We start from the raw sequence: 21,655 nt of genomic DNA, 5'->3' as shown, positions 1-21,655 counted from the left end.
GCGGCTGGACGGTCCGGCGCCGCCACCCTGTGCGCTGTGCAGCGAGTGGCAATGGTTTTCCATCAGTGAACGAAAATATGGTCCATGTCACATTGCGACACCAAACTTCCACACAACTTTAACGTGTTCCTAAACTGGCGATGCGCCCAATTCTCTACGTGAAAAAATGGCTCAAAATGCGTTCTGGAATTGGAATGATCCGACAGTGTACCAAAAAAGAATGACAAACATTCCCAAATATTGCAACTCGGGTGGCCGCGTCAACGGCGGCTCGATCGACCCACCCAGGTCCCAAGCATCTCCCAAATACACACCAACATGAAGCTGGTCTCGGGTTCAATCTAGACAAGATGTCCACGTAAATGCGGTGGCAACGATGCCCATTTCGAGGCCACGTGCATTCCATGAACAGGTTGAGCCAACAACCCACAGTCGGTATGGCAATAACAGCATTGGCCGAGTCCATTCCCCTGCCGAACCACCCCGCTTTTGCTAGATCTATAGCAAAGACGGATGGTTTCGTGAAAGGAGCATTGGACTTGTGGGGAATGTGACGACGCTGAACAAGCCTCGTCGCCGCGGTGGTGGCCCAGTTCGCTCGGGCGTCATGGAGCATGATGGTCCATTTGTACGTTTTTTGCCTTTTCGAACGCGATCCAACCTACAACTTGCGTCATGCATTTCCAGGGCGCAGAGCGTACACACCCACGACGGTGGCCCCGGCGGAGATAGCCAATTCGGCCAGGGGCGGCATCTTCACATGTTTCAAATGTCGCCACGCGTCCGCACTATGTCAACCTGTCAAGACCAAAGAATTTCTCTGCCCATGGTCGTACAAGTCATGGCGCTCGAACGGCGCCGTGGCGTGCGATACCAGATCAACCACGATGCCTGACACGGCTCCGGCTGCGACGATGGCCGACGTGGCATGCCACTGCAATATCGTGAAAGCGCTGGTCCCACGATGATACTGGTCAAACCTCGTGATAATCGACCAGGTACGCCTTGATCGTTTCGTACGACGCGAACATGCCCATGTGGGATACCCCATGGCTGATGGCGACGCCACGCGGTCGGTGCGGACCATCGTGCTGGTGGAAGTACTTGTCCGTGACGCCAGTGAGGCACCCGTGAAGAGCCCCAGCTGAACCGCCAGCAATCATCGAGAAGACGGCGGTCGAACCTAGAGACTTGTCTGCCTAAACTCGCCGTGAAACACAGAGAACTTTGCACGGAGATGGGATGAGGTTTGCCGCCGTACACGTCGACTCTCCGACAAGTGCTCGATAGCAACGTCGTATGCAGTCCACATTGCGAATCCTACGGAAACAAGGCGACTTGCTTAGTGCTCAAGGGCCTCGGACGGTGATGTGTACCCAATGCAGCAGTGCGAAAAAGCCCGGGTGCTTGAGCCACCAAACGTTGTCGAAGGTATCCCTTTTCATGTTCGGGTGCGCTGTGCACAGCCTGATGATGCGCTGCTTCCAGCACCCTATGTTCAATCCGCTGCTTGTCATGGCACGGCTTACTCAAGAGCCTGCCCACCCGTGGAACATGGCTGTGCCTTCCTTCACGGGTACTCGAGGAGGCCGAAAAAGTGGACGATATCGAGCCAGCTTTGGTGCGAGGGATCGAAGGGATGTCCGCAGCGCGCTGCGGATAACTCCAGCGACACCTGGGCTCAGCGCGCCCTTGTCCACGTCACTTCCCCCACCGTTTCGGGCATCCGCCATGGCCGTGCACCTCAAGTACTTTCTTACGTGTACGGATACGCAATTCAATTTCCGTCCCATTCCGGTTAACCTGCCAAGATGACATTTCAAAGATGTGCAAAGAGCAAGACTCCCACGACTCGCGGACGAAGCTTCTCTCGACGCCGTTGTGCCGCGAGCGTACAATAGCTGCGCTACCGCGTCGTGTATGGCCGCAAAGGCGCAGGAGCATTGGGCGGCATGGCGTGCTGGATGGTCCAGCGGAAATTTCATTGACCGGATTCGGAAAGTTTACTTTGAGCGGATTCGTCCATGCATTTGACCAGCAAGATTGAATTAGTCATGTCCGTTGGATTATTTTGAATTAGTTGCAAGATCGCAAACGACAGATTCATTCTGCCAACGACGATGAGCATGCCGGGGGCTGCCGTGGACGCCATTTGCTTTGGAGCAGGTCGCTTCCTGGTACGTGTGCGCGCTTTACGAGCATGTGCATCCATGCGTGCGTCCTGACCGCTTGATCGATGCGCGTGTAGCGCGCGGTGTTGGTTCCTGCTTGGCGCCATGTTGACTTGAACGTCGTGGTGCTACAAACTCGGGGCGACGACTTTGTCAAGCAGTGCACCCTCAACAATTTGCGCTACGAAGTCGATACGGTGGAACGTGATGGGTCAGTGTCAAGCCAAGTGGTACGTACTGGTCTCATGTTGCGGCAGCGGCGTCACAATGTCGACTAGGTCCGCGTAGCAGGAGTGGCGTCGCTAGGCGTCGCTGCGCAGAAGGAAGCGTTCTTCCGGCGCATTCCCGAGTTTACACAGCTTCGATTCATTGGAGTGGGTGTGACAGAGGCCGGGATCCATCCGTCGAGCCAGGCCATGAAGGACTTAGCGGCATTCCTCTCTGCCTTCGTCGAATACTTTCCTGGTACGACGTCGGTGTCTCCGACCGCAATTCCCTCCACGCACGGCTCGTAGACAAACCCTTGTCCGTGATCAACACAGACAACGTCGCTGCCAACGGCGATACCATTCGCAAGTTCGTTTTTTCTCCTCGTCATTGTGTTGTTCAAATGACGTGAAAGGATTGTGCTGGCCCTGACTCCCCCCGCGCTCCAAGCACTTGTCGAGGCGCAAGTAACCTTCCACAACTCGATGGTGGATCGTATCACTGCCAGCCGTCCAACAAATGCGTTGGTGCCGTATGCCGAGCCCTTGCCGGCGAAAGCGCTTGTCGTTGAAGATGTGATGCGAAAGCTTCCCGCGTCGTGGACGACCATTCCTGGCGTGCACATTCGAACCCAGCCAAGTACGCTTCGATTCCACCACGCACGGTAGAGTCACGTGCCATGCTAGATGAACTGGCGCAAGATCACTTGCTCAAGCTTGGCATTGCGAACGCGACCCACACGGCCATGGTGTACGCGCTGGCCGTATCGAAGATTCCAACCACGACTGCAGCGCCCCCGGCCATGTTTACGTACTTGGATGAGCTGTTCCGCCGGGACTTGGCGCCGGGACTGCAAGCGCATGGCCTTTCCTACGTACGGATTGTGTCGAGAGGGAGGACGAGGAGGACGATGCCAACTTGTTTTTGCAGGGGTGCATCCACCAAGTGTACAAGGACTGGGTGTTTCGTCTGCAGCACAAATACTTTGGCATGGACACGTTTTTTGTGGCGCAGAATGCATGGGCGAAGTACAAGATGCGGTTGGTTGCGACGGTGGGTCGCCATTTCAAGGTGAGACGTGGTCCATGCATGACGACGAGTGGGCGAGGACGCTTGGATGGCAACTTGTGCGCCTTCGTGACGGTGGACGTGTGTAGATGAACCCAACGTATGTGCCCAGTGCAGAGTTTGCCTTTGCCACCGCGTGCGTGCTGCGCTTCCTCACCCCCGTCGACGACGGGTTTGTAACAGCCCGTGGCAAACAGTTCAAAGGTGAGTCCAAGTCGTTTGTCGACTTGCCCGCCCCACGCATGGCGCAGCTTGTAACGAGTGTGGGGTAGGAAAAGTGGACGATGTCGCTGCCACGGTGGTCGTGGGGGCTCCCGACAAGTGGCAGTATGCGACGGGCCTGGAAGCAAATTTTTGTCGTGGCGAGTACGACTTTCGCGATGGCGAACGTGGCGATGTCCCGCTGTTGCTGCGCCAAACGCGCGTCGAGGTGGCGTCGATGCCCCCTGCTGAAGCCCAAACAGCCACTGCGACGCTGGTTCGGACGCTTCTCCAGGATTTGGATGGCCATGAGGATGGCATGGACGAGCGATGGCACACGTTTGCCGACAACGTAGCGGTCCTTTACCGTCGATTCTTCACGTACGTGGAAGAGGTTGCAACCCCTGAAGTGGGCTTTGCATGCCATAGGGACCCGCCGACTCCCGTGCTGCAAGTCCTTCTTGAGCTCGTGACCCAAGCGACCACGGGGCTCGCCGACGAAGCCGCTATCATTCAGCACGTGGCGTACGCGGTCGAGAACGCATGGGTGGTTGACGTGCACACGCATTTATTTCCACCATCGCACGAGTCGCTCATGCTTTGGGGCATCGATGCCCTACTGACGTACCATTACCTGGTCGCCGAGTACTTGATGACGGCGCCGGTCATGCCCGAAATGTTTATGGTACGAGATGCACGTCGTTGGTGGTCGGGGTGGCGATCGCATTTGGTTTTTGTGATGAGTCGTGCGGGCCATCGATCGATAGCTGTGCATGCCTTGGGTAGACTTGGTCGACGGCGCGCCAAGCGGATGCGATCTGGCAGCATTTGTTTATCGATCGGTCGCCACTCTCGGAAGGATGCCAAGGAGTTATCACGACGCTGCATTTGCTCGGGCTGTCCGAGCTGGTGGCCGCGCGGGATTTGAAGGGGATTCGAGGTGCGGTCGACGTGTCTGCAAAGCTGAATACAAACGGAGACTGAGCCTCGGATGATGATGGTGGATAGACTGGTATGCGGCGCAAGACAAGCGCGCTTTTGTGGACTCCGTGTTTTGCCTCGCCAAAATCCGGCATGTTGTGATGACAAATATCCCGTTCGATGCGGACGAGGCGCAGTATTGGATGGACCACGCGCCGTACAACGCAAACCAGTTCAAGACAGCGCTGCGGGTGGACCAGGTCTTGTTGGGGGATTGGAAATCGCTTGGCCCAGCGCTCGATTCCAGGTGTGTGCATGGCGAGGCGGCGCGCATGACGTCCTCTAGGCAATTGCCGCACACCCTGGATGGCGTCCGGACGTACCTGACGGAGTGGCTGGCGATTCTCCGCCCCGTGTACTTCATGGCGAGCGTGCCGGCGACGTTTGAGCTGCACGAGGACGTGGACATGGTCGACTCGACGTCGATCGAGCCCAACGGCGCCATGTTGCTCCAGCATGTCCTGCTGCCTCTCGCGGCGTCGACGCACCTGCCGCTCGCCCTCAAGTTTGGCGCGCTGCGCCAGTTGAATCCTCGGTAGGATGGTGGCGTCATGCGAGGTCGACGAGCCACAGCATGTCGGCGTAGACTGGGTGTGGCCGGCGATGGCGTTGCGGTCACGGACGTGTCGATCCTGTCCCGCTTAGCCAAGCAAAACCCAAAGGTACATGGCATGTGCTGGACAGGATGCTTGCTGTCGGCTGCGTGTAGGTGAAATTCCTTGCGACGTTTTTGTCGCGCGTCAATCAGCATGAGGCGACGGTGGTCGCAAACAAGTTTGCCAACGTGCACTTGTACGGGTGCTGGTGGTATTGCAACAACCCGTCGATCATGCAAGGTCATTCTCGAGTGTGTTGCATGTGGATGTGTGACGCTGATGGGTGGCTGGCTAGAAATGACGCGCATGCGGCTGGAACTCGTCGGGACGGGGTTTACAGCGCAGCATTCGGATGCGCGCGTGCTGGACCAACTCGTGTACAAGTGGCATCATTTTCGCACGGTGCTGCGGGACGTGCTCGCGCCACTGTACACGCAACTGCATCGACATGGGTGGTCGGTGACGGCCCGCGACGTGGAGCGCGACGTTGCGCTGCTGCTGGGCCACGGATACGAATTGTTTTTGCACAAGGCGCTGTAAAATCCAAGTTGCGCGCGGGAAACATGGTAGCTCATTTGTCGATGGAATCGATTGTGGATTCACACTGGCCGCACCGATCGGTACGGTCCGTTGTCTGGCTAACATCGCTAGCCTGTGATGACGCGCACCCCAAGCATGGACACCTTGTGCGCGTCCATGTTGTCGGGTTGGCGAATAAACATCATGTTGGTCGGGATGTTGAGCGCGTGGGACAGCCAGTGCACAGTGCTGGGGGAAAACTCGCCCTCGACCACCACCGAATCAATCTACAAAACAAATGGGAGTCATGACGGCGGCGGCGAGGTCTCCCTGCGTACCCGCAGCTTGGGGTACATGCAGTCGAGCACGGCGACCATGTCGTGGAATGCGGCGGGCGGCGCGCCGCCGCGGGAGTACACGTGGACGATGCGGAGGTTGTCGGTGTGTTCGTTGCGCCGCACGTACAAGACAGCTTTGTTGAGAACTTGGAGGTCGGGATGTTTGCAAAAGAACACGATCGGCGGTTCGTTGATGGTCTTGATGGCCTAGATCGCGGCGTGGACGTGAGTCGCTCTGTCAACGATCGACGCACCTTGACGATGGCGGGTCCGCCGAGCACTTCGCTGGGCGATTGCAGCAGTGGCAGCCGCATCTTGTCGCTGGCTGGCGACGGACTGATGGTTTTGAGCACGACCATGATCATGCGCAGGACGAAGAGCCGCTCGAGCATGAGCAGGATGAGCCCGGACACGGTCAACAGGTACGTTGCAAACACAACCGAGACTTTGGGGTCGCCCATGAGGATGCCCCAAAAGCCCATGCAGCTCATGAAGAGCCCGACGATGCACGCCGACCACGGCGCGGTCGTTTCGCGCGGCATTTGGCTCCGCTTCAGTTTGAACAGCATCGCGCTGACGGCAAAGAGCACGAGCAATCCGAGAAACGCGTACGAGTACACGCTGCTGAGCATGACGACGTTGCCTTCGAGAATCCACACGAGGCTCGTGGCCACGACAAAGTAGGCGAGGATGATGTAGTGGCTCGTGTGGCGCCATGCGTTTTCGACCAAGAAAAACTCGGGGAGCACGCGGTCTTTGGCGAGTCGCTTCGCCAGCCCCGTGATCCCGACGTACGAAGTCAAGACGGACCCGGACAGCACGATGAACCCGTCGATGCTGAGCCAGAGCTCAAACCAGCGGCCGACGGTCGTCGACGCCATCATGGCGAGCACGACGTTGCTGTTGGCCGTCGTCACGTGCAGCGGCAGGACGCACAGGTTGAGCACGGACAGCGTCAAGTTGAAAAACGACGAGAGGTACCAAATATTCTGCCCAACAACACACGATGAGATGGCGCTGCGACCATGCAGCATGGCGTGCGTACCCGCAGGATTTTGCGAAACGTGCCGGGCGCTTGCTCCTCGACAAAGTTGGCCGCGGTCTCGAACCCGGTGACCCCGAGCATGGCCGAGCTAAAGCCAAAGAAGAGCGCGGTCGCGGCATTCCCGGGCAGGTCGTGGCCTTCAACATCGAGCGACGGAAACGGCGTGCCCATGTTGCTCCAAAAGATGTGCGGGTGCTGCACCGCGTACACAACGGACGCGAGAACGAGCCCGATCAGCGTCAACGTGTGCACTGCGAAAATGATGAGCGCGACGACCGCGCTGTCGTTGAGCCCGCACACGTTGAGGATGGCAAACACGGTGAGGATGCCGGTCGCGGACCAGATCGTGTCGAGCCCAGGCACTTCCTTTTGGAGGTAGTCGGACGCCGACACGGCCGACACAACCCCCGTGGCCAAGTAGGCAATGATCGCGAGCGCCGACACGAACGCTGCCCATCGCTTGGACGTTGTGTTGAGCATCGTGTTGTACGACCCGCCGTTGAGGGGAATCGCACTCACGACTTCGATGTAAATGAATCGAAACAGGTACATGGTCGCTGCGACAAGGATGTTGGCGACCGGCGCGAGCTTTCCCGCCTTGGACGCGACAATCCCAGACGAGTACAAGCACGACGACAGCACGTCGTTGCCGGTGATCGCCGTGCTCGTCCATTCGCCAAGCGCGTGGGGGCAGGCCTTTTCGAGTTCTGTCTCGATCGCCGCGACCTCGGTCGCGGGCATGTGCAAGTTTTGCGATCGGCCTGGCCCAGGGAATGCCCACGATGCTGTATCGACCTCGGTGAGAACACGGTATGGACATCACGGGGGGGTACATACGTCCGGGTTGGAAATCCTGCTCGACCTCAAAGTTAAAGCTCCAGCGATGGCGCGTCGACGAAGATGGCGCTGGCATGGCGGACGAAAGCTGGACACTGGCCTGCGGGCAACGGCGCCGGCCGCGGGTGAGACCAACGTTGAGGTGGCTGCTTGGTGCAATCGCCAGGCGCCTTTCGAAATCAAGTGAGACGATCGACGTATAAAACATATGCATGTTTAAGCATGGAAAAGAAGTTGAATAGTTGAAACCCATATACATTTGCATGCGACGTTGGTGGAGGAACACCCAACGCGGTCGCAAACGACCACTCCTTTGCCCGTGCGGCAAAGCCCCAGCACGACGCCGCACGGCTCGGCGAGATCGCGATCTGCATGTGCGGGGGATATGGCGGTGCGAGGGAGACGGAAGCGCTGATCGGGGAGCCAGACGTGCGCCATGTTTGTCACCCACATGCGACAGTCGGAGCGTCGACCACATGGTGAAAGATCGTGTGGTTGGCGTGCGCGAATCTGGAGATTCAACCGCAAAAAAGTGTGCCGACGACGATGGGCGCGTGGATGGAGTCGATGCGATGGCGTCGCCAAGGCAGGCTCGGTGATGCACCATGAGACAAAATAGGTCATGTTAGAGGGGTGGAGTCGTCAGCCCACAACGCAAACGCATGCATGACAACGGACGTGGCCACCGTCACGTTGAGTGACGCGGTGCCGCCGCCGTATTGCGGAATGTACACGAATCGATCGCAAATCGCAAGCTGTGCGTCGCTCAGCCCGCTGCCTTCGTTTCCTGCCATAACGGCCGTGGGACCGGCAAACACGTCGGGGTCGTTCACGCTCTTGGCGTTGTGCAGGATCTCGATCCCCAAGATCGTCACGGTCGGTTCAACAGCCACGAGATGGGCGCGGCACTCGCCCAGCGTCGCAAATCGCGTAATGCGGAACGGAAACTGAAAATTGGGCAGGACGTCTTCGATGTTCATGGCTTGGTCGAAGCTCAGCAGTTTCTGTCCGACGACAAGAACTTCCACGACACCAAATGCGGCTGCGCTAAGGAGCATGTCGCGGATGTTCTTGCGCTTCTGGATGTTGTTAATGATTAAGTATTGCCGCGGTGGAGTCAGCGGGAATGCCGCGGCCGCCGCCAGAGCCTCGCTCTCCATCGTCGTCGCACCTGCTCGGAAAACCATTCGCACGCAAGGAAGTACAATCCGGAAGCTTAACCGGATGACTTGGCACAGTAGATTAAAGTATGAGCGAGGATGACCTGCATTCAAGTTGAAGAAATCTGTCATTTATACAAATCATTCTATTATATGGGATTTTGTAACAAGATTGGAAATTTGTAAAATTTGGAGCCAACACTCTCATTTGGATCGACTTTGATCTGCACAAGGTATGGCGGCACCGCGGTGGAAGCGCTCGGCGTGGCTACATGCCACGGACGTCCTTGCGTCGACGTTGCGAGGGTACATTTCGCTTCAGAAAAAGCACCAGGACGAGCTGCGTACGTTTGCGTCGAAAGCTTGCGGCGTCTTGGAAGAGGCCGCCGTGGGATCGGAATCGCTCCGAGGGGTTCTGACCCACGTGTCGGAGCTGTTTGCACATGCCGCGAGCGCCCCTGAGGAACTCTGTGTTAACCTTCCATTGGACCTCGACGAGCTCCAAACAGAGCTTCAGCGCCAAGTCGACCAAATGGAGTGCTTGGTGCAGGAGACAAACGCTCAAGAATCGGCATTCAACGTGCGCTGTTCGCGCTGCCTCAACGATCTCACCGACTAACAGGGACACATGGATGCATAGGCTGCCAAGCAAGCGTATGCGTCGGCATGGACTGCATTCAACACGTCTTTTACACAGTCGAGTGAATTGTTGGCTCGAGCGATCGACTGCGGCATCGACCCCAATTTGTTTCTCGATGTCGACGATGCATCTGCGATCCAAGCGACTCAGAGCAGCACGACGACGACGATACCGCCCGTCGATTCGTCGCCGGCGCTTGGCTCGAAGAAAATCGTTCGCCAAGTCGCCGACGCCATCCGTCGTGCAAAGAGCAACAAGGCCACATGCATCGTCCAGTACAAACTGTTTCGCAAGGTTGCCGGCGAGTACGCCCAGGCGCTCGACGCGATGACTGCCACACAGCAGGTACGCGTCCGTGTCGCCGTCCGACCGCTCCACCTCGTGCAGGCCATCGAGCGCGAGAGCAGCACCAACCTGACGTCGATCGTGCACAAGTTCATTGTGTGCTACTTGTCTCTTGTCAAGAACCTCGAGGTAGGACGGTCTTGAATGGATGGCTAGCATTTGCCCGGACTGTCGGTAGTACGACCTCGTCCAACTCCACGGCAGCGTCGAAGCCGAACAAAATCAAATGCTGGCGATGCCGCCGCGATTCGTCGGGCACGCGGCAGCGATCCACGAGCAGATGCAAGCGATGCCGCCCCCGTTGGGTGAACCGCTCGAACTGTCGTACTTTTTGGAGCAATACTTTCCCACGACGCAAGTGCGGCCGTTGCTAGTGCGCCACCAGCCGCGCACGTCGTTGTTTGCCGCCTAAGTTGTCGTTGTCTACCGCCAAGGAATGCAAATTGCGAAATGGATGCATGTCTGTGGAGGTGTGTGTATGTGGGGGGCCACCAATTGCGCCCAGCGCGAGAGGGAATCTCAAACGAGCGCATGGATGGTCACGAGTGGCTGGCGACGCTTCAGCGTCCATGGCGGACGCGGGGCCATCGCTTCCATGGACGAGGAGCACGATGTGTTTCGACGGCGTGGTTTCGAGCCCACCACATCGTGGGCAACGCCCGTGACGATTCCTGCAAAGGGGGACGGCAGGGTGGGCACTGCCGATGCCTCGTTGGCCTTGCAATCGAGATGGGCACGTCGATCGACGGACGAAGAGCGAGAGGCTGGTCCTGCCTTTGTGACGACGACTGCTCTCGACCGGTTACACGCGATATTTATATCGGGAGTCCCTTGTCGCTGCGTCGTTGCTGGCCGTCGATCGTGTGGGACCATGGGGGGCGCCTTCAGTCGGTCCAAAGTCGGTGTGCTGTCGTACCTGCACCACGAATCGGCCGCCGTCAAGCGCAAAGAAACCCTGTGGGGCGCGTCGCTCCTCGCCCCGCTCTACTCGATCCGGTCGTTGCCGTCGCTCGCCGCTGTCTCGCATGAAATCGTACTCACCCCTCGGTCGTCGACCCACATCATTCCCGACGACATGCACCTCCTCTTTATCTACAGCGGCCACATCACCGCCACGGTCCTGGACGTTGGCACGGTGTCGTTTCTCATTGAGCGAACGAAACGCAGTGGCGCGCGCCGCCGCTCGCTCCTGCATCGAGAGGACTCGCTCGCCGTGCGGCTACGATGTTATGCCATCGACCGCGAACATGCGACGGAGGAAGTGATGCTGTGTCGACGTGGCGGCCACAGCGGTGGCACGTACCTCCTCCGCTTTGTCGCGTCCAAGATTCGATCGCACGAAGTCGTGGTCAAGTCGCTCTTGGTCACGCAAGTCGACGTGAAAGCCAAGTCGCGAGCGATGGCGCTGCCCCCGATCGTACCGAGCAACCCACGAGGCGCGACGTGGGGGCGATTCAACTCGCTGGTCCCGATCGTCCCGAAACGGGGGTCGACGCAGCACGGGGCCGGCGGCGCGTCCCCAATGGCCACATCCGCCGCCGTCGGCAGCACCAGCCACCACTCCACGAACGCGACGACGCCGGTCGACCCAGGCAACGTGCCCATCACGGAAGACTGTGCGTCGATCCTTCAATCGAGCCCCTACTTTGCCGGGATCAGCCACACGGACCTGACCGCGCTCAGCGACATGGGGACCATCTCGATCGTGCAAAACGACTGTGTACGATGATGCGCATGGGCCACCGGTCCACATGACCATCGCTCGATCCGTAGGCTGTCATGCAAGAGCGCGAAGATGGCGGGCACGAGATGTTTGTCGTGCTCGCGGGCGACCTTCGTGTGTGTGTTCGCGACCAAGTACGTTCGCCATGGTGCGCGCGTGCCGCCGCCGCTCATGGTCGGGGCACACTCTAGGAGACCAAGGTGCTCAAGCCCGTCGCGACGCTGCACTCGGGGTCATGCATGGGCGAAATGACGTTGCTGTTGCGGGGTCCCCGGACCGCCAGCGTCACGGCCATCACAAACTGCATGCTCGTCAGCATCGAGCGCAGCACACTCTTGTCGTTTCTGCGGCGGCACCCCAAGGTCGAAGCCAACTTGAAATCGGTCCTGGTCACCCGCCTCCTGCAAAACGCCGTCGGGAAGCGGTCCGTCCCGATGTTCGACGCGTTCCAGTACGACGACGTGATGAAGCTCGTGCCGCACTTTTTCATCGAGCACAGCGTCGCCCGCGGGACCGAGCTCCATGGTACGATCGACACGTAGTTGTCTCGATGCGTCAACGCGCTGTGGTGCAGTCGAAAGCGACGACCAGGCCGACGGAGCAGGAACAACAACAGCGACGGCGCGTGCAGCAAAGAGAAGGTTTCGCATCATTTTGTCCGGCACGGTGGAGATCATCCCTGCGACTTCTGGAAGCGCGAGCGAATTCCGGCAGGCTGGGTGCGACTGTCGCCATGACAACGGCATATGCGCTCATGGGTGCGTTGCGGTAGGTACATTGGCGAGCTCATGCCGGGAATGGAGGCGATGGCGCCAGGCACGCGCGCCGTGGCGTCGACCGACTGCGCGTTCCTGTCTGTTCACAACGACTTGTGCTGGGGGCACTTGACCGGGCAAGCCAAGGCGGAAGCGCTGATCCGATGGCACCAAACCAACTGCACCGTCGACATGGTGCTGCGGCATCCTCCCGCGCGGCAGTATTACCTGCGATTTCTCTCGTTCGAGTTTAGCGACGAAAACTTGTTGTTCGTGATCGACGTTCAAGCGTTCAAGTTTAGCCCGACCGTCGCCGTCGATGCCAAGGCAATTGTGGCCGAGTACATCCTCGAGTCGTCTCCCAAGCAGGTGAATGTCGACGCCAAGATGCGCAACGACATCGTGGCGGCGCTGCCGCACGTCGTCGACGAAGCACAAAACGGGATCTTTGACAAAGCCGTCGACGAAATCACCACGTTGATGCGGAAAGACAGCTTTCCCCGGTTCAAGAAGACGCCGTTCTTCAAGGACATGCTGGCCGCGTTTCCTGCGCTGGACCACCAAAAGCGGACCGCCGACGCCACGACGACGGAAGGTCCGGACGCCGACAGAGGCGAACATGCCGACATCGGCAAGCGCTTCAACCACGTCCTGGACCAAGTGTTTGCCCACAGGGATCTGCGGCGGGACTTGAGCCGGACACACGGCATCGGGTCGTCACGGGAAGCGTTTGCAGGGATCGCAAATGCGATCCATCGATCGAAAAGCAGCGGGAGGGAGCGATGAACACTTAATCGCACGGTCACGTCACGCTGCGTCGCAGGCGGTATGCCTTCCAGCGCCAGGATCTTTCCCGAACGAACGCATGGCCGTCCTCGCACGCATTTGCAATGGAACGAGTCACTGCTGTTCGTAGCCGCCGCCGCAGCAACTTGGATCGTTCCTCCAGCTTCGCGTCCTGCAGTCGGAAAACGCAATCGCCACGTTTACCTACAATGGCAGTGGACGCTCGTGGTCCGATGGGTGCATCCATGCAACGCACAAACTGCCATGCGATGTCGTCGCACGGTGCCACGTCATGAGGGCGGTTTCGCCCGGCGTTGTCGACTCGTATAAAAATAGTCGTGGCGCGGCGTGCGAGTCGACGGCGCCTTCCCCGGCTCGTCCTTCGAGCGCGTCGACTCTCCCGTCATGGGCCTCACGTACGGAAAACTGAGCTACAAAGAGAAGCAAGACCTGTGGGGGGCGAGCCTGCTGTCGCCCTTGTTTGTCGAAGACGACCTGGAAACGCTAAGCACGCTCAGCGTCGGCCGCGTCGTCGTGCCAACGTTTCCGTTGATCAACCACCGGTGCAAATTCGCGCTGTGCTACGAAGGCGAGCTCACGGCCGTGATCCCGAAAATCGGCACGGTCCTGTTCAAGATCGGGCCGCAGAAGCAATACCTTGGCCTCAAGCGGCTCTCGACGGCGGCCGGGTTTTCGTTCAGCCGCGTGTTTCACAAGAGCGTGATCGAGAACGACAACAAGTTTGTGATCGACACAGAAGAGATGCTCGTGTCCGTGTACGCGTCCGACGCGAAGCTCGCCCTCGCCAGCGAGTTTCTTCTCCGCTTCGTCGTGAACAAGATGAACGGGAACGAAGTCATCATCAAGAGCTTCCGCGCGACGTCGTTGCAAGTCGTCAAACGCGCCAAGGTCATCGCTCTCGAGCGCCAGACGACCAAGTACGATGCCCACTCGGCCGGCGTGTACTACCTCCTCAACAACGTGCTTAACTCGGACTCGCTCACACTGCTCCGGTCCGTTTCGTTCTTCGCCGACCTCTCGGACGAAAAGCTCGTTCGGCTCGCCGACTTGTCCACAATCAGTGTCCTCGCCCCAGAGTACGTTGATGACTTGAATTCGCGATGCACGGCGCGCCGTCTTTGCTTGTGTGAATGGATGGCGGAGCGTGGGGGTGGCTGCTGCCATGGGAATGCCGTTGCCTCGCTGCAATGCGGGGGCTGGCTTGGGGCGGACCGCGGCGCAGTCCACTCAAAAAAGCCAAACCTGCCGCCCGGTCACGAGTACTCTGGCTATCCTGCTCTCACGATCTCGGCGACCGTGTTTTTTTGGCACGTTCTTGTTCTGGCGTCCTGCATGATGGGGGTGTCTGTGCTGCGTTCACTTGGATGATGTGGTGGCGCTTCGGTGGGGCGACCAGTTGTCCATTGCGCGTATGCTGACGTAGCCAGGAGTGGAATTCATCGCGCTTTGATGGACGGAATGGAGGCATGGTTGGAACTGACAAGCTTGTTGTAGTGTGGTGATCTTCCGCGAGAACGACGAAGAAGGATCCGAGATGTTTATCATTCTGGCCGGATCGCTCGAAGTCACTGTGCAAAGTAAAGTCCCAGGAGAACCTCCGCTTGTGCTTGCGACATTGCAACCTGGCTCGTGCTTTGGCGAGATGGCCCTCATGACGCGTGTGCCCCGTGCCGCGACCGTCACTGTCGTGGAGAACGCGATGCTGCTCAGTATTGAGCGCAAGGCGTTCCTGGATTTTCTGGCTGACAACAAAGAGGTCAAAGGAACCATGACGAGCCTGCTCCAAGATCGCCTCATGAAGAAAGCGCTCACTGCCAACATCGTGCCGTTCTTTAGCGCGATCGAGTACCGCCAAATCATGGCCCTGAGTCGGCACTTTCAAGTCGAGGACCATTTTTCACCTGGCGACGTCATCGTGACGCCCGACATGTACCCGCAGCAGTTTTCGATCGTGATCTGCGGGTCCGTCGAAGTCGTCGACGCCACGCCCGACTCGACGATGACGTGTTCTCTCGGTCCGGGGAGCCACTTTGGCGCATTTGGGTCGCTCGTTCCTGCCAAAACCGGGTCACCCCTCGTACAACGAAGCGTTGTTGCCAAGTCCAAGTGCGTCCTGTTCACGTGCGCCCACGACGCGATTGCCGAGGTCATCGAGACGTCGCCCATCGACACCGCCGAGATGTTCATTCGATGGACTCGGGACGCCTGCGACGTAAAGCATGTCATGCAGCATCCCAAGGCACGGGAGTACCTCGTCGACTTCTGCAAGTCCGAGTTCTCGGACGAGAACGTGCTCTTCTTGATGGAATTGCAGACGTACATACATTCCCGCAGTTTCGAGGAATGCATGTACTACCCACTGCTGCGGATAGGTACATGGCGATGGCGACGGTCGGGCAGCGGCGGTCCCTGGCTCGGCACATCGTGGACACATACATCCAAGCAAACGCCCCCAAGCAAGTGAACATTGATCATCACATGCGCGAAGGAATCCTGGCGAGCATGTCCGTCATTGACGCAGGGATGGGTGAGGTGGACGAGATGGCGGTCGAACTCACCATGTTCGAGCCGGCGCGACTCGAGATCGCGCGGCTCGTCGCCAAAGACAATTTTCCACGCTTCAAGAAAGCCCCGCAGTTCCGCGCGATGATGGCCGCTTTTGAACCCTACGCGCATGCAACGCACATTTCGTCCCAGGACGCATGCACGCAGTTCAAGGAGAACATCGTGCTCAGTCCTCGGAACCGCAACACGACCGAACTGCTGTACAAATTTGTCAAGATTTTGGAAACGGTCAACTTGCACAAGACCCGGCGAAGCTCGATGCTTCGAGGCGCGGACAGCGATCTAGCGCCAATGCTGAGCAACAAAGTCGCAATAGAAAAGTAGGTTTACAATATTTGGCAGTCTCTACGGCAATCGCAGAGCTGCTTTCAAGCATCCATGGAGGTCTCCGTGGGCTTCACGCAGCTTGCGCTCTGCTTGCGCGGGGGTCAGCAACAGCTCGGACGCGAGCAAGGCAACGTCGTCCTTGTTCACTTTGATGGCTGCCAACTCCTTTTCCCGCTTCGCTGTGGCTTCCTTGTCTTGCTCTTCCTGTGCCTTGAGCGATGTCAGGAGCTTTCTGAGCGAACCAACGTCAACGTCGTCCTTGCCGTCCTTGTCGTCGTCACCCGCGTTCATGTTGTTCATGGCGCTCGCCTCTTCCGCTTTGCTCTTGTCCTCTTCCACGACAGGTTGTTCCTCGTCGTCTTCTTCTTCTTCGACGTCCGTGCGTTCGTCATGTTCTTTCTCCACGGACGCCGCGACGGCGGCAGGGACTTTCTTGCTCATCGTGCGTTCTGTCAATAATACCAATCCACCACCAAACAATAGAGAACAGAACCTTTGAAAATAAATATTTCGTGATCATATCTGGAAGGATTCCTCCGATGAACATTCCAATGTCATCGACGGCGGCGCACACAACGGAGCCAAGACCGTTCCTAGCGCCTGAACTGGCCGTCGCCTCTGCTCCAAATGCATGTGGCAAGAACCTCTTTGTCCATTCGAGTAGAACGATGCAAACTCGCATGCACACAGCAGCGTCAACGTCAAGTAATCTTGTAGAGGACGTCTGGAGTGTGTCGGCGCCATGCCTCCGTTTTGCCGCTCAAAAGAGGAAGATGATGCAAATGCGGACAGTCGCATGTCGTGTATGTGCTACATGTGATGCAGATGTGCATCGACGGCACAGATATCCTTCGCATCGCTCTTTCACTCGACGTCGTGGGCACAGATGCTTCAAATCCAACCCCTTCACGAGCGAGTTTCCATCCTGCGATCGCTGTCGACACTGCATCGAGGATGTGTGGCTTCTACCACACCATGCGTATGTCGGGTCAAGGTCCGTTTCCCGCGAACAAGTGGATTTTTTTCATGCGATTGCGAGGCCAACGCGAAATCCACACGTCGAGCTCGGTCTAGGCCGTTGCCGACGTTGGGAGGGGCGTCGTGCGGCGATACGATACGCGGCGCGAAGGCGGATGTTTTCCGCCGCTCGCTCGTCCAACGGATCTCCTCGCGGACGCGGCAACGCTGGCCACCTTCTTTTCAGCTCTCTCCGGCTTGGCTGCTTGCATGGCTTCGTGGTAGTCGTGCGCGCGCCGCCATCGCCGGTCGTCGTTGAGGCGAATGCTGGTTTGGAGCAGCGTGGCGGACGTGGCGTCCAACATCTACGAGCCCCGACTAACCGCGTGCGTCGTGGCCGCGATCGCACCTGTTCGTCGAATGCAGCGCTCGGCGGCACGTGGACCGACGCAAACAGCGGCATGTCGACGAGGTCTTGCACCGTCAGCTGCAATGCCGCCGCGGTCGGGAAGAAGATGCGCCGAAGAACCTGCGTCATGCAGCACGTCCATCGTTCAGGAGCAATGTGTGTCGACACACAGCGTGGTACGCACATCAGCAACGTCGAGAGGAATCGCGCCAACGAGGTCCGATTCAGCCGGCACCACGGCGCTCAATTCGCGTCCCGTCGCCATTTCGTACAAAAAGTGACTACGACAAGCAACTGAGGCGTCGACCAGCGGATGCATCCGTTCTTGTGTGCAGCGACATCCGCACCGTCTGTCCACAGACAAAGCGCCAGAAAGTGGCGGCGGTTTGTGCAGAGGACTCGAGATCAGTCGTGACAAAAAGCAGCCGATTCGATCACAGTACCCGAAGAGTAGCAGGTCCAGCGGCACCGTCGCCTCCAGCGGCAACGTGAGCTCCTGCATGTGAACATCCCGATCTAGACCAAGGATAGAGCCGTAGACGTTGGAGACCCTGGTCAAGCATGAGAATTGTCGACACTGCAATAATGGCTCGACGAAACTTTGGTACCTTGCAATGTCTTGGTCGAGCATGACGGTGCTCGTGGCCAGGTTGTCGCAAACCACGCCGATCGACCGAAGTGCGCTCAGTGCCTATATCGTACAACGCGCGTAGGTTAAGTTAGTGGGGTATGAGCACTTCCCAGAGCTTATGTCTACCTCCAGCACGTGGCGACCGTACCGACTAATTAACGTGCGTGGCACGCGACGGCCCGGTCGATTGTACTTGGTGGAGTATTCCTTGGTGGGGGCGGGGTTGCAATAAATCAAGTCCTTGATGCTCCCAGTGGGGATGAATGGCTGTGCGACGATCAAGATGTTGTGTCCGCCATGGTGCTTGTCGACGTCGAGTATCGGTAAGATGCAAGTGTGGCGAAGAGACACAAGTAGCGCCTTGAGCTTGTAGGTGCTTGGTTGGGACGAGAAAGTAGTTGATAGAAGCAAGGACGAAGAGACCTGCATGACTGACAACAATGCACGGCCACCGACTTCCCCTGACATGTCAGCGATATCCACAAGAACGTGCAGCTTGGACGACGACGACGAGCCCATGCCGTGGGCAACGTTCTCCACGTCATTCCACTGAAAGAGGGGGTGGCGTTGAGTAAATTTGTACGCGTACAGGACAGCATGCGACATCGAGTACTCGGTGTCCGCAACTACCGAAGCAACGGGAAAGCATCGTTCGGCCCGCAGTGCTGACGGCACTGCATTGCGGGAATTCCCCGTCCCCATCGTGTGATTGTTCCTTGGATACTAGTATATGCCCCAACTATGTCTAGTAATATGCTCTCATTCCCAAGGAACAGTAGACGGAACAGGATAGTAATACTAGATGAACAATTTGTACATACATTGATGGCAACTTCGACGGCGTCACACGGCGGCACTGGAGGATGCTTCGGTTCCAGCAAGGGCTGAATCCAGCAGCAAAAACCACGGCGCAGTATCGACACGCCGACCAGTCAGGACGGACCAACCCCTCTGTCCCCGACCTCGTTCAACTTCTTGGTGTGACAGCGTCATGGGCACATGGGGATCATGGCGCAACAAGAATCGAGACGACAGCAGCCACAATTCAACGAACCGTTCTGCAAAGTCGTGGTTCGTATCAAAGGTCACGAGCCGAATGAATCGTTGGCAACACAACTGAAAGGGTGTGCCGCGGGTGAACCAAGCCTGTCATCGTCGGCTCAGAGGCTGTGGCGAGAGCTATGCAGGACAACATGCACACTGCCTGCCGCCGCTGTTTCTGAATCGTTCTGACGTTCACACGGCATGGAAAAGCGTGAGCGGGGGGACGATGCCACCTTCCTTGGTCGAGCAAGATGGGAGCGCAGACGTCCATCTCGGCAATGGATAGCGCTTGTTTACCAGTACAATCGGCGCTGCTGCTCGACAATGTCCCAGTTGCAGCGCACCATCTCGACGTTGTATCCATAGCCATTCGTTTGGAGGCACCACCCGACGTGCGTGCCATGCTCGAACAACTGGATGTCGTTGTGCATGGCATAGCGCCACCACTGGTTCGCGTTGCCAAACTCGCATACCCACTGGTGAACCTTGAGGTCTCCGCCTTGCCAGTACGCGTCGCGGCATGTCCCGTCCGCGTTAAAGTACAATCCCATCGTGCCATACGCCATCTCGACGCGTCTCCACACAGCGTCCGACGAGGATTGCCTCACCGTGGCCGTGTGCTGATTCAACGAGGTCACGTAGTAGTCGTAGCCGAGGGAAGGCGCCGTGACCCGGTCGTTCCCAATGAAGAAGCAGTACCCGTTGTTCCGTGCATTGCAGTCGCTGAGGAAGCTGTCGGGGCTGTCAGTGTCGAAGCCCTGGAACTGGTTTACCCAGCACTCGTACGTCGAGTTGGACCCGTTCGGGAACACGATCGTGGGCTGATCAAAGCAAGAGGGCTTGATGTCGATGGAAATGTGGGCGGTGGAGTTGTAAACCTTGGCAGGCACGGGGGCCGCTGGCCAAGCAGCTCAGAATCGCCAACGTGAACTCCATGGACGGGTGGCCAACTCAACCATGCCACACCTGGATGACTGGTATTTGGATATCCGGACTTTGGGAAGAGCATGCGAGAATTGATGGCATTGACAGCTATGTCTTGGGAATTCTCCCCAAGGCGACAAATGTTTCGACGGCATTAGGAGGTACTTTCCTTCAACGTGGATGCATCGTCGAATCCAAGGGATTATGACCTCGACTTACCGTAAACAAGATGAAGAGTTTACCACCTGGACGCTCCTGATGGTGTGTTTTATCAACAGCCACTTTGTGCTTGCTACCCGCGGTGTTGAAGCCGTGCCAGCATCTCCATACCCCAATTCTATGGGGAAAAATCCCCGTCATACGCAGAAAGATTAGGACATATCGGATCGAAGTCGTCCGTTCGTTGGACTGTTGTCGCTGTGTCACACATGTCAAGATTTGGAAAAATCGGAAATGTATGCATAATTATACTGAATGAATGTATTGTATAGTCCACTTGAAGCAGCACCTCGGAACGGTCATCCCATGCTGGTTCCATGGCACGGACCTCATGCGCTTGACGCCCCCCGACCATCAGCCTCTTGGACACGCAACCGACCAACGACAGCAAGTACCGCCTCAAATGAGAGGTGAAAGGCGCTGTCTTGGTTCCTCCCGCGACACCAACCCGCGATGTTGCCGCCGTGTGGTTTAGCGGAAACTGTGATGTTGGTAACGATGTGCTGGCGATTGCTCACGTTCTCTGGCTGTCATACAGTGGCATGCTGCACCCATGCAAGTTTGAGCGTTGTTGGAACACGACGATCATGTCGCCCTGCGTCATCGAACGCCGCTACCTCCGTCATGATCGAAACACAGCATCGCACAGCGGCGCTTGCATGCGATGCCCCCTCCATATCTCTCGCAGGACTTGAACCGCACGACTATAAGCAAACGATCTGTACCAACTACGTTGGACCCGTCGCCAACGCGCGCAATCGTCTGCTGCCCCGCGCGGCCCTGAGTGCGACACGTTCCATGACGGCTCTGGATGAGCTCGAGCCAGCACGATGGGAAGGATGCTGTATGAAAGGGTGCGCACCTTGCCTGGCGTGGGCCACTTCGACGATGTTTGTGGCATGTTGGAGCCAAGAGGTTGCCGAGACAGGTGGCAAGTGTGCTGGTTGGGCCGGATGAAATGGCAACCGAGACGTTTGTGAGCCAGCGGAAGCAATGGCAACGTGCACAAGCAATGCACTCGCCAAAGGGAGCAGCGGTTCCATCACGAGAATTGCAAGGCTCAGGCACGCCGGCCGTCAAGCCAGAGACAATGATGGGACTCCCTAGGCGGCAACCTCCAACCGTGTCGAACCACGAAACAACGACGGGACTACTGAATTGCTCCCACGTATTACCAGTACAATCG

The 21,655-nt window shown here is 57.9% G+C and overlaps 9 protein-coding genes across 15 annotated transcripts; 4 read left to right on the top strand and 5 right to left on the bottom strand.

Annotated features, from left to right (window-relative positions):
- Positions 1 to 510: 510 nt before the first annotated feature.
- H310_04448 (hypothetical protein) lies at positions 511 to 1,742 on the bottom strand. The gene is made up of 7 exons (XM_008868805.1): positions 1,546 to 1,742; positions 1,377 to 1,492; positions 1,262 to 1,320; positions 981 to 1,199; positions 837 to 934; positions 706 to 788; positions 511 to 661 (listed from the first exon to the last, which is right to left on the bottom strand). The coding sequence occupies exons 1-7, from the start codon at positions 1,731 to 1,733 to the stop codon at positions 606 to 608; spliced, it is 819 nt and encodes a 272-aa protein (XP_008867027.1). The 5' UTR covers positions 1,734 to 1,742; the 3' UTR covers positions 511 to 605.
- Positions 1,743 to 2,115: 373 nt separating this feature from the next.
- Positions 2,116 to 6,057, top strand: H310_04447 (hypothetical protein). Its single transcript, XM_008868804.1, has 16 exons — positions 2,116 to 2,177; positions 2,249 to 2,401; positions 2,450 to 2,636; positions 2,687 to 2,747; positions 2,794 to 3,017; positions 3,065 to 3,252; positions 3,309 to 3,449; positions 3,536 to 3,650; positions 3,719 to 4,028; positions 4,077 to 4,332; positions 4,434 to 4,587; positions 4,656 to 4,875; positions 4,915 to 5,163; positions 5,215 to 5,290; positions 5,338 to 5,464; positions 5,520 to 6,057. Exons 1-16 carry the CDS (start codon positions 2,121 to 2,123, stop codon positions 5,762 to 5,764), a joined length of 2,763 nt encoding a protein of 920 aa, XP_008867026.1. The 5' UTR covers positions 2,116 to 2,120; the 3' UTR covers positions 5,765 to 6,057.
- H310_04446 (hypothetical protein) lies at positions 5,683 to 9,123 on the bottom strand (the record flags this gene model as incomplete). The annotated part of the gene is made up of 6 exons (XM_008868803.1): positions 5,683 to 6,030; positions 6,082 to 6,288; positions 6,336 to 7,070; positions 7,127 to 7,911; positions 7,964 to 8,133; positions 8,642 to 9,123. 6 exons carry the CDS (start codon positions 9,121 to 9,123, stop codon positions 5,872 to 5,874), a joined length of 2,538 nt encoding a protein of 845 aa, XP_008867025.1. The 3' UTR covers positions 5,683 to 5,871.
- Positions 9,124 to 9,335: 212 nt separating this feature from the next.
- On the top strand, positions 9,336 to 10,594 carry H310_04445 (hypothetical protein). Of its 4 annotated transcripts, XM_008868800.1 has the most exons (4): positions 9,336 to 9,703; positions 9,764 to 10,108; positions 10,151 to 10,237; positions 10,287 to 10,594. In XM_008868800.1, exons 1-4 carry the CDS (start codon positions 9,359 to 9,361, stop codon positions 10,518 to 10,520), a joined length of 1,011 nt encoding a protein of 336 aa, XP_008867022.1. In that variant the 5' UTR covers positions 9,336 to 9,358; the 3' UTR covers positions 10,521 to 10,594. The 4 variants fall into 4 exon arrangements, with proteins under 4 accessions (XP_008867022.1, XP_008867024.1, XP_008867021.1 ...); XM_008868802.1 differs by having other exon boundaries at positions 10,151 to 10,594; XM_008868799.1 differs by having other exon boundaries at positions 9,764 to 10,237.
- A 333-nt stretch (positions 10,595 to 10,927) lies between these two features.
- On the top strand, positions 10,928 to 13,451 carry H310_04444 (hypothetical protein). Its single transcript, XM_008868798.1, has 5 exons — positions 10,928 to 11,828; positions 11,882 to 11,965; positions 12,023 to 12,356; positions 12,406 to 12,550; positions 12,604 to 13,451. The coding sequence occupies exons 1-5, from the start codon at positions 10,980 to 10,982 to the stop codon at positions 13,370 to 13,372; spliced, it is 2,181 nt and encodes a 726-aa protein (XP_008867020.1). The 5' UTR covers positions 10,928 to 10,979; the 3' UTR covers positions 13,373 to 13,451.
- A 216-nt stretch (positions 13,452 to 13,667) lies between these two features.
- H310_04443 (hypothetical protein) lies at positions 13,668 to 16,752 on the top strand. Its single transcript, XM_008868797.1, has 3 exons — positions 13,668 to 14,469; positions 14,888 to 15,709; positions 15,766 to 16,752. The coding sequence occupies exons 1-3, from the start codon at positions 13,778 to 13,780 to the stop codon at positions 16,280 to 16,282; spliced, it is 2,031 nt and encodes a 676-aa protein (XP_008867019.1). The 5' UTR covers positions 13,668 to 13,777; the 3' UTR covers positions 16,283 to 16,752.
- H310_04442 (hypothetical protein) lies at positions 16,266 to 16,761 on the bottom strand. The gene has a single exon (XM_008868796.1). The coding sequence runs from the start codon at positions 16,724 to 16,726 to the stop codon at positions 16,304 to 16,306; it is 423 nt and encodes a 140-aa protein (XP_008867018.1). The 5' UTR covers positions 16,727 to 16,761; the 3' UTR covers positions 16,266 to 16,303.
- Positions 16,762 to 17,267: 506 nt separating this feature from the next.
- On the bottom strand, positions 17,268 to 19,011 carry H310_04441 (SLOB protein kinase). Of its 4 annotated transcripts, XM_008868793.1 has the most exons (6): positions 18,409 to 19,011; positions 18,260 to 18,342; positions 18,095 to 18,202; positions 17,836 to 17,932; positions 17,652 to 17,771; positions 17,268 to 17,607 (listed from the first exon to the last, which is right to left on the bottom strand). In XM_008868793.1, the coding sequence occupies exons 1-6, from the start codon at positions 18,982 to 18,984 to the stop codon at positions 17,356 to 17,358; spliced, it is 1,236 nt and encodes a 411-aa protein (XP_008867015.1). In that variant the 5' UTR covers positions 18,985 to 19,011; the 3' UTR covers positions 17,268 to 17,355. The 4 variants fall into 4 exon arrangements, with proteins under 4 accessions (XP_008867015.1, XP_008867014.1, XP_008867017.1 ...); XM_008868792.1 differs by having other exon boundaries at positions 17,836 to 18,202; XM_008868795.1 differs by having other exon boundaries at positions 17,652 to 17,932.
- A 180-nt stretch (positions 19,012 to 19,191) lies between these two features.
- H310_04440 (hypothetical protein) lies at positions 19,192 to 20,022 on the bottom strand. The gene has a single exon (XM_008868791.1). It carries the CDS (start codon positions 19,883 to 19,885, stop codon positions 19,361 to 19,363), a length of 525 nt encoding a protein of 174 aa, XP_008867013.1. The 5' UTR covers positions 19,886 to 20,022; the 3' UTR covers positions 19,192 to 19,360.
- Positions 20,023 to 21,655: the final 1,633 nt, after the last annotated feature.

This window comes from Aphanomyces invadans, assembly GCF_000520115.1.
Source record: "Aphanomyces invadans strain NJM9701 unplaced genomic scaffold supercont1.7, whole genome shotgun sequence".
NCBI lineage: Eukaryota > Oomycota > Saprolegniomycetes > Saprolegniales > Verrucalvaceae > Aphanomyces > Aphanomyces invadans.
The sequence above is the reverse complement of the archived record's forward strand: the minus strand, read 5'-3'. Positions and strand labels throughout refer to the sequence as shown.